A 9,689-nucleotide genomic window follows, 5' to 3' on the forward strand; every position below is an offset into this window, starting at 1 on the left:
AAAGATTTGTGGCAGATTCTTTGCTCTTTTTTTTCTCTTTTTTCTGAGGAGGAGCTGTCAAAGTCACCTGTGCGCATGCACGTGTGAGTAGCTCATCCGAGGACGCGCCGACAGAACATTCTTCCAAATCCTCATTCCAGAAGCGTGCTGAAGTCACAACAAGGAGGTAAGGCAGGCGTTTGTTTCGTCCTCTTTAAAAAAACTTTTTTTTTTTTACTTAGTCCTCTTTGAAAGTGAAACCCAACAACCAACACATGGTCAAAGGACTCTGTGAACGATAGAGGGAGGACAAAAGGAGACAATGACTCAGAGGGGGAAAACCATCTGAAGACCCCAAAAAGTTGCCAAGTATACATAGATGTTCGTAAGCCAAGGTTTCACTGTACTTGGGTTGGTCCAATTTAGAACCAAACTGGGCTGTTTTTAAGCCGGAATTGGTCAGGCTGAATGAAAACCAACAGACAGAGCATTGAAGCGTCTTTGGATCCTTGAAAAACACTATATGAATTGAATGCATTATTATTATTTTTGCGCCTACACTAAGTTGTTTTATTCCGAGCCACACTTAAGCTCTCCTCATCAGCTCCTTTGTATGGAAACCGTGGATTGACCTGTGCAACCACGTCTGCGCGCGTCTGACTGCACACGAGTCTCTTCCTTGTAGGGCACGGGCACTAGGCTGATGGCGGCAACAAAGAGTCTCTTTCTTGTAGGGCACGAGCACTCGGCTGATGGCGGCAACAAAGAGAGGCGGCGGCATGCTGCGTGACCTGCAGGTGGCGTTGCAGCGGAAGATTGAGGAGCTGACGGAGCGAGACGCGCTGATTGAGGAGCTGGAGTCAGAACTGGATGCCAAAGATCTCCTGATTGGCCATTTGCGGGCCGAGCTGGACCGTCATCGTAGTTTGATGCCGGGCACCGACGATACTGCCGCTGCACAGACACCCGACGCAGGTGTGACAAAACGTTCTCCTGAGTCACTGAACTGTTGAAGTCCGCCCGGGCGGAGGTTATGTTTTTTTTTAACATTTTCTTCACCTTTTTTTGTTGCATCCAGCAGGTGGCGCTCCAGCAATGCCAGCACCGTCACTCGATGAGCCTCAGCGCACCAAGAGACAGGCCATATCGGCAGAACCCAGCGCTCTGGATCCTGCCCGACTCACCGACGTCACGCTCACCAGCTACTGCAAGAGCAAAGAGTGAGCTTATGTTATTTTTGTTCTGTGTTTTGCAGACTCTTTTCAATCGTTACATCTGCGGTTCGGACCATTCCTTTCCGCTGTGAAAAAAAAAAAGAGCCGTGAGGAGTGTGTGTTGCGCAGAGGCGACGCTTCCTACCTCAAGCCGAGGCTGCCTCTCTGTCGGGGTCGTGGGAGACCGAGAAGGCTGGCCCTGAGAAAGGTGCCTGCCCCATTGGAGCCAGGGTGTGTTTGCGTGCAGGTCCAGCGAGCTGATCCAGAGAGCGCTGATGGACAATGACTTCATGAAGCATCTGGAACATGGACAGGTGAGAAGACCCCAATCCCCCCCCCCCCCCCCCGCACCACACCTCCACCCTCACCCCCCACTTGGCGTCTGTTTTGCTCACGCTTTGACGTCCGCCCCGTTTCCAGATCCTCACCATCTTGGACTGCATGCGGCCCACCAGCCTGGACAAAGGCTGCTGCGTCATCCAGGAGGGCGACGACGGATCTAGCGTCTTTGTTCTGGAGGGTGGGTCACTGCAGCTTTTGCTTCCGAGTCACGGCTCCCGTTTTCCCTTTTGCGTCCGTCCACAGAGGGCATGGTGGAGGTGAGCAAAGAAGGCAAAAAGCTGTGCACCATCGGCCCCGGCAAAGTCTTTGGCGAGCTCGCCATCTTGTACAACTGCACGCGCACGGCTACAGTGACGGGTACACCACAGTGCACACGACAGCGCCCCCTGAAGCTAGGACCGGAGTCCAGGCGTCATCTTCCAGCGTGTGTGTGTGCGTGTGCGTGCGTGCGTGTGCGCGCATGCACATGTGCGTGTGTGCAGCTCTGACTGACATCAAGTTGTGGGCCATTGATCGCCAGGGCTTTCAGACCATTATGATGAGGACCGGCCTCATCAAGCATTCCCAGTACACGGACTTCCTGCGCAGGTAACCTTGACGTCGTGACATGGCAGCAGCCTGACGTCCAAATGACGTGGCGTCTCCCTGTCGCTAGCGTTCCGTCCTTCCAGGCCCTTCCAGAGGACGTTCTCAGCAAGCTGGCTGATGTTCTGGAGGAGGTGAGTCCAGACCCGCCTGCACGTGTCACTCTCTGGTCATCTGACCCCCCGTGTGTGTGTGTGTGTGTGTGTGTCTGCGCACATCAGACTCACTATAGCAATGGCGACTACATCATCCGGCAGGGCGCCACGGGAGACACCTTCTTCATTATTAGTGAAGGGCAGGTGAGCTTTTCTACTCGTTCCGTGCCTGCCCGTAAGGTGCGCTGCCAAAGTGGATTGGGCAAAGTCTGCTCACTTTTACTTTGCACGGCCTCACAAGGTATGACTTTTGGCTTCCTTCGTGCAAAATCTCACTTGTGAGCATGTGCAGGTGACGGTGTGGCAGCAGACCGCCCCCAGTGGTCAGCAGGTGCCGGTGAAGACACTGTCCAAAGGCGACTGGTTTGGCGAGCAAGCGCTGAAAGGGTGAAAGCGCGCTACGCCGTTCACGTCGCCGTCGCCCGTGCCTTCCCGCCATCCATTTAACGTGCTGCCTTTCCTGTCTCGTAGGGAAGATGTGCGTACGGCCAGCGTGACAGCAGAGGGCGCCGTCACCTGTCTGGTGGTAGACAGAGAGTGAGCATTGGTGGTTTGGTTTGAAGCCGGGGTGGCCAGGGCTGGGAATCCGAGATGAACATTTCCCTCCAGCTGTCATTATTCCCCTCTTCCAGACAGGCAATGCAAAGGCTACAACAACCCCCCCCCCCCTCCCACGTTCCATCCTTTCACATCAGACAAGGCAAACATCGTGCATTGTTTATCCCAGCAGCCACTGTCATGCCTTCACGGAAGCAAATGCGGCAGAAACTTGCAGAAACTTGCTCGACACAAAGCAAAATCAAAAGAATATTTAGAGTCCTAAAAAACAGAGTCTTTGGCGTCCTTGTGTGTTTTCCACATCATCTGAAGGAGTGAGGCCGCTCCTCAGTCGGGTTCATGCTGCCTCACGGCACTCTCCTTTGTTCCGCAGGTCCTTCAAGCAGCTGATCGGCGGCTTAGAGGAAGTGGACCGCCAGCAGGGAGACGACGAGCACGTCAAAGCCAAGTAAGTGGTGTACATCGCCGACGAACTCTCTATTGACCTCGAGGCAACGATGCACTAACGCACGTGCGCAGGTGCCCGGCTGAGGACGACTTCTTCTCCGGCGTGACGCTCGACGACCTTGCCGTGGTCTGCACCTTGGGCATGGGTGGCTTCAGCCGCGTGGAGATGGTGGGTGGGTCCCCGCGCCGGCGGCCGTGGTGCCGACGCGTGGTGACGTGTGGCCGCGTCGCCTTCAGGTGCAGCTCAAGAGAGACGCCGGGCGCTCCTTCGCCCTCAAAGTGTTGAAGAAGCGCCACATTCTGGACACCAGGCAGCAGGAGCACATCCTGTCGGAACGCCGCATCATGATGGAAGTCAACAGCCCCTTCATCATCAGGTCACTGTTTAGTCCCTCCGTTCATGTCCAAAGCAGGCAAAGTACAAGTCCAGCTCGTGGGGTGCCAAGCGCAGGTTTGAGGTGCCCGCGTGCCAGCGGCCTCAAGCCCATTGTTTCTTTTCCCCTCATAAGTAGGGGTGTAAATCGCGGGTTTTGTCACGATACGATATATCGATACAAAGAACCACGATACGATATTTGCCGATATCTTAAAGCCTGCTGTGATTCATTCACGATACATCACGGTATAGTGCTCTACGATCGATATAGAACAATATCCTGATTTATAACAATTCATATCTTAAAGCCTGCTGTGATTCATTCACGATACATCACGATATAGTGCTCTACGATAAATATAGAACAATATCCTGATTTATAACAATTCATACGCAAAATCAACAAGGTACTGCAAACTCTTTATTTAGGAAATTACAAAGTGCTTCCAAATGAATGACTTGAAGCCCAAAGGGGAACGAATGTCCTTGTCTTCTTGGACACTAGCCATAGCACCAGCCCAGGAGCCGCGTAGTTGTCGGCTCCCCTTTCACGTGCCTGCTCTGCTCACAACACAACACGCCGCGCGCTGCTCCCGGAAAGAGGAAGCAAGCAACAATGAACTGGATTTCAAAATAAAGTCGCGTCTAATGTCTGAGGTCAAAAACGGGCGATATAGATCGATGTTTACGTTTAGCATCGATGCCAACAAATCGTAGAGCATTATATCGATGCATCGTCACACCCCTACTCATAAGTGGCCGCCGCCAGCTGTTCTGAAGCACAGTAATGCGTCCCTGTCCGCAGGTTGTACCGCACCTTCCGGGACCCCAAATACTTGTATATGCTGCTAGAGGTTTGTCTTGGCGGAGAGCTGTGGACGCTCTTAAGAGACAGGTGGGTGTCGGGCAGGGATGAGCACGTTGTCGCTGTGTGCGAAGGCACCGCCGGCCGCGTTCTTTGAAAGTCACAAAGATGGGCCCAAACGCCGACGTCGCAAGCGTGCTGTCCCTTTCTGTGCCACCAGGGGCTCCTTTGACGACGGGACCACAAGATTCTACACGGCGTGCGTTATCGAGGCTCTGGCGGAGCTCCACTGTAAGGGGATCATCTACCGAGACCTCAAGCCGGAGAATATCATCCTTGACCACAGAGGCTACGCCAAGTTGGTGAGTCTTCAAGGCGCTCGTCAACAGCGGCGGCGTGACGCTAACGGAGGGCGCGGCGCGGGCGTGCGTGCGTGCGTCCGGCCGCTAGGTGGATTTTGGCTTCGCTAAGAAGGTGGGCTTGGGGAAGAAGACCTGGACCTTCTGCGGGACCCCCGAGTACGTGGCCCCCGAGATCATCCTCAACAAAGGTCACGACAGCTCGGCCGACTGCTGGTCCCTGGGGATCCTGGTCTTTGAGCTTCTCAGCGGAAGGTAGGTGGGCGGGCGGTCTTGTGCGCATTGGCGTGATCGTGCGGGCTTCGGCAGCGCGTTGATCCCTTCCCGGTCGGTCCCGCAGTCCGCCGTTTTCCGGCTCGGACCCCATGAAGACGTACAACATCATCTTGAGGGGGATCGACATGGTGGAATTCCCCAAAAAGATCACCAAGAGTGCCGCAAACCTCATCAAGAGACTCTGCAGGTTGTGGCCCAGCAAAGGCTACCAAGTATTTGCCCTTCTTAGTTAAGAGAGGTGGGGTCGCAAGAGGGCCAGTTTGCGCAGCGGCCCCAAATTGTGCGCTCACAGAAGGCACACTTAGGGCGCTCTTCTCGCCCGCCGCGGTCCGTTTGGATTGACGTCCAATTGCTCATCGGGGCGCCAGTTGGTGTCGACTGCGGCTCGTTCACAGTCGGCTCACGTCAGAGCTGTTTGGGCGAGAAGGGAGCAGACGTAGAGGAGATGATAGAATTCGAGTGCTGAATATGGCCGTCGTAAGCAAGCGCGTGTGTGTGTGTCAGGGACAACCCCTCGGAACGTCTCGGGAACCAGAAGAACGGCGTAAAGGACATTCAGAAGCACAAGTGAGTAACATAACGTGCAGGCCGGCGGTCGTCCGCGCCCTCATTGTCCCTCCTCTTCTTCCTGCAATCAGGTGGTTCGAGGGCTTCAACTGGGATGGCCTCCGCCAGGGAACCTTGGACTGTCCCTTTATGCCAAGGGTGAGTTGGCGCCCCTTTAGAGGCACCTCGGTTGCGTGGGCTGGAAGCGCTTTGCCGTCTGCAGGGCTCGCCACGGTAGCCCCAGCCAAGATTGCACGTGAGCTCCGAGAGGCAGTCAGCTCGAAGAATATGACGCGACAGCCAAATCTTTGATCCATCGGAGGGCTTTGTGCATTTTGCTGCTGCTTGCAGAAAAATAATGTCACGGTTGTTCAGTTAACCCAATCACAGCTGAGCAACTGTGACGTCGTCAAAGACGCGGCATGCCGAGCGTGACAAACCGCCCGCCGCTCAAGGTGTTTTGCTCTGCGGCGCTGTACGCTTTTGCCATCAGGTGGACGGCCCGTTGGACAACAGCAACTTTGATGACTTCCCCCTGGACACCGAGGGCCCTCCCCCTGATGACGAGTCAGGCTGGGACCTGGAGTTCTGAAACAGCTTGGCCAGGTCAGAGGCTCAATGGAGAACGCACAAGGTCCATAACTTCAAAGAAATGTTTAATATTTCAATGTTCATTTGTGTTAACAACCCACTCTTTCATTTCAACCGCGTGTATAGACATATGTTCTGTTACATCAACATACATTTTTTTTAAGCTGGTCTACTGATTGCTAACTACAGTGTTTTCCGTCGCTCAGGAGTACAAGTCGCAACAACAGCCATAAAATGCATAATAAAAAAGAAAAAAAACGTAAGTCGCATGTTTGGCGGAACTTAATTCGATAAAATCCAACATCAAGAACAGACACGAATAGGCAACAACAGCCTAAACGATACGCATACGGTATTGTAACGTTACATAAACACAAACGAGGAACTGACGTAAAATGAACAGTTATTCAAATAAATATAACATAAATAACACGTTGATCAAAACATCCGTGTCACTCCAAATCATTAAATGCATCGAAATCTTCGGCCTCCGCCGCTGTCGACTCAGGGAGTATATGTGGCGCTGACGTCGGACTCAGTATCAGTTGCAGCTATTCCACCCTCGCCTGGCTGGAGCTGAGGGATCAATTGGCCAAAGCCAAGCTGTGACGTCTTCATAACGTGACTTCCAACCGCAAGCAGAGGAGGTCTCTCACATTTGGATTCCGCTTCGGTGACTTAAGACTGTAAGACAGGAAATAGAACACAGGGTGCATTTATTAAATAATAACACACGGCTTTGGTAATTCCAGCGACACACACAAATTGCGGCCTGCAGCAATGTGCGGCCAATTTCCAAGATAAACAGTGACCCATGCGTATGTTTAGGAGACAAGGGAATTTAGCTACACAGTTACTAAATGATCATAGTGCCAAGTAGCAAACAAAGAGGCTGGACAAGGTGGTGAAAAAAGCCGGCTCTGTCCTGGGCTGCAGTCTGGACCGTGTGGAGGTGGTAGGGGAGAGGAGGAGGGTGGCTAAGCTGTCCTCCATCATGGACAACATCTCCCACCCCCTTCATGAGACTGTCAGAGCCCTGGAGAGCTCCATCAGTGACCGGCTTCGTCACCCACGATGACCCACCGAGAGGCATCGCACGCAGGTCCTTCCTCCCTGCTGCCATCAGACTGGACAACCAGGCTTATCACTGTAGCTAACGGACAATAATTACGTGCAATAATCAAAAAGTCAAAAAAGTCAAAAGTCAGCTTTATTGTCAATCTCTTCACATGTCAAGACACACAAAGAATATTAACGTGCAATAACCGTATGTGCAATCATATGTGCAATATCTGTCTACCTCATACTCTTTTTACCTGCTTTATTTTTTGCACATTTTTTTTTCTTCCTTTGCACTATTTTTCTATCTAATATTTATTTATATTGTGTATATACTGTCCATATTTTTTTAATTATATATATCTTTTACTTTTTAAAATCTTTTACCCCCTTCTCCACATGCGTGTGTGTGTGTATATGTTAAGTGTACTGCTGCTTACACAGGAGTTTCCCCATTGAGGGAATAATAAAGGATCATCTTATTTGACCAGCTCAGTGGCCTAGTGGTAGAGTGTCCGCCCTGAGACGGACGGAAGGTTGTGGGTTCAAACCCCGGCCGAGTCATACCAAAGACTATAAAAATGGGACCTATTGCCTCCCTGCTTGGCACTCAGCATTAAGGGTTGGAATTGGGGGGTTAGATCACCAAATGATTCCCGAGCACGGCACCGCTGCTGCTCACTGCTCCCCTCTCCCCCGGGGATGGATTAAGATCACACGGGGATGGGTTAAATGCAGAGGACAAATTTCACCACACCCAGATGTGTGTGTGACGATCATTGGGAATTTAACTTTTAACTCATCATTCTGATGTATTGGTACAATATGACATGTCGTGTGTGTTATGATTCATCATTTTTCATGTCATGACGTCTGCCACACCGTGGTCACGTGACGTTGAAGGGCGGATCTTGCCACTGAGCTGGTCATTAAATAGGAAGACTTTTTTAATGTATTTAAATCTATTTTGAGTTTGCGCCATTATTTCAACGCATAACAACTGTAAGTCTACTAAACAAAACAGCGGTTGCTATAGGATGTCAGCCATGTTGTGGTCACATGACGCGGACATGATGTCGATGGGCGGAGCTTCCGCCAAAATTCAAATCCGAGCGCGCGGCTCGCGACAGGAAGACGGCAATGCCGAGCAACGAGACACAGCGACGACTAACAAGAGAAATATTTTTATTTTCTGCTTGCAACTGTACCGTCCAGAGCGCACACGGTAAATACAACCCATTGTTTTTAAAAAGAAGTACTTTTGTAGCCCTGAAAAGCGAGTGAGTGTGGCGGTTGGGCGGGACGTCGAACTCGGCGTCTGCTTTCAGCCACAGACGCCGAATTTCGACGATTCTCCCTGGTCAACGGTTGTAAATGATCGCGTTGATTAAAAAAGAGAACTTTATATAACTCTAATTTACCGTTTTAGATAATATTACGCCGCAGTCATGTGACGCGGACGTGACGTCGGTGGGTGGAGCTTCCGCCAAAATTCAAATCCGAGGACGCGGCTTGCAACTGGACGTAGGACGGCGGCAATGCCGAGAAACGCGACGCAGCGACGACTAACAAGAGAAATATTTTTATTTCCTGCTTGCAACTGGACCGTCTAGAGCGTACACGGTAAATACAACTCATTGTTTTTAAAAAGAAGTACTTTTGTTGCCCTGAAAAGCGAGTGAGTGCGCCGGCTACGTCGAACTCTGCGTCTGCGGCCTACCACAGAGGCCGAATTTCGACGATTCTCCCTGGTCAACGGTTGTAAATGATCGCGTTGAATAAAAAAGTGAACTTTATTTAACTCTAATTTACCGTTTTAGATAATATTACGTTGCAGTCATGTGACGCCGATATGACTTCAATTGGCGCTACTCCCGCCGAGATTATAATTCGTGGGCGCGAATACAAACTCGGCGATTATCAACAGAAATATCTTTAATTTCTGCTTGCAACTGGACCGTCTAGAGCAGGGGTGGGCAAACTTTTTGACTCGCCGGCCGAACCGGGAACCAGGAGCAGATGGCCGTAGTGTTTAAAGAGATTTACTTTTGTGAAGTTTGACTAAAGTTGTCGATGTAGCTAGCGTCCAGTGTAATAGCAATGTGTAGCTGAGTAGCTAACCCTAGCTGAAACGTAGTTGCGTTGCATCTGCGTATGTTGGTTGAGGTTAAATGTTAACGTTTATTTTCATTCCATTAGGTTCAACGTTGTTTGCTGTATGTTTTCCACTGTTAGAAGAAGAAGAATGTAAGAAGAATGACTATACAAATCAATTGGAGGCTTGCTTCATTGATCACAACCGTGAGTACCCCTTTCTTCCTCCATTTATGTTCAACACTATTTCATGTCTAACAGTAATTAATGTAACACATAACCATAAGTAAATTGAGTGTGGGC

The 9,689-nt window shown here is 51.0% G+C and overlaps 1 protein-coding gene across 10 annotated transcripts; it reads left to right on the forward strand.

Moving 5' to 3' along the window:
• Positions 1-48: 48 nt before the first annotated feature.
• LOC133146340 (cGMP-dependent protein kinase 1-like) lies at positions 49-7,779 on the forward strand. 10 transcript variants are annotated; one of them, XM_061269980.1, is made up of 22 exons: positions 49-166; positions 714-954; positions 1,058-1,199; positions 1,441-1,507; positions 1,614-1,713; positions 1,779-1,892; positions 2,018-2,123; positions 2,191-2,254; positions 2,342-2,419; positions 2,568-2,662; positions 2,747-2,812; positions 3,207-3,281; positions 3,353-3,449; positions 3,518-3,657; positions 4,462-4,551; positions 4,682-4,823; positions 4,912-5,075; positions 5,161-5,283; positions 5,601-5,663; positions 5,735-5,801; positions 6,136-6,276; positions 7,170-7,779. In XM_061269980.1, exons 2-21 carry the CDS (start codon positions 732-734, stop codon positions 6,232-6,234), a joined length of 2,115 nt encoding a protein of 704 aa, XP_061125964.1. In that variant the 5' UTR covers positions 49-166; positions 714-731; the 3' UTR covers positions 6,235-6,276; positions 7,170-7,779. The 10 variants fall into 10 exon arrangements, with proteins under 10 accessions (XP_061125964.1, XP_061125967.1, XP_061125965.1 ...); XM_061269983.1 differs by having other exon boundaries at positions 6,136-6,248; XM_061269981.1 differs by having other exon boundaries at positions 6,742-7,235.
• The last annotated feature ends 1,910 nt before the right edge of the window (positions 7,780-9,689 follow it).

Source organism: Syngnathus typhle, linkage group LG22 (genome assembly GCF_033458585.1).
Source record: "Syngnathus typhle isolate RoL2023-S1 ecotype Sweden linkage group LG22, RoL_Styp_1.0, whole genome shotgun sequence".
NCBI lineage: Eukaryota > Metazoa > Chordata > Actinopteri > Syngnathiformes > Syngnathidae > Syngnathus > Syngnathus typhle.

Bases quoted from the DNA above. Each gene is read 5' to 3' on its own strand.
- LOC133146340 (XM_061269980.1), top strand. From the start codon at position 732: ATGGCGGCAACAAAGAGAGGCGGCGGCATGCTGCGTGACCTGCAGGTG. The intron at 3,450-3,517 runs GTGGGTGGGTCC...CGTCGCCTTCAG, and splicing joins GCTTCAGCCGCGTGGAGATG to GTGCAGCTCAAGAGAGACGC. The intron at 4,552-4,681 runs GTGGGTGTCGGG...CTGTGCCACCAG, and splicing joins TGGACGCTCTTAAGAGACAG to GGGCTCCTTTGACGACGGGA.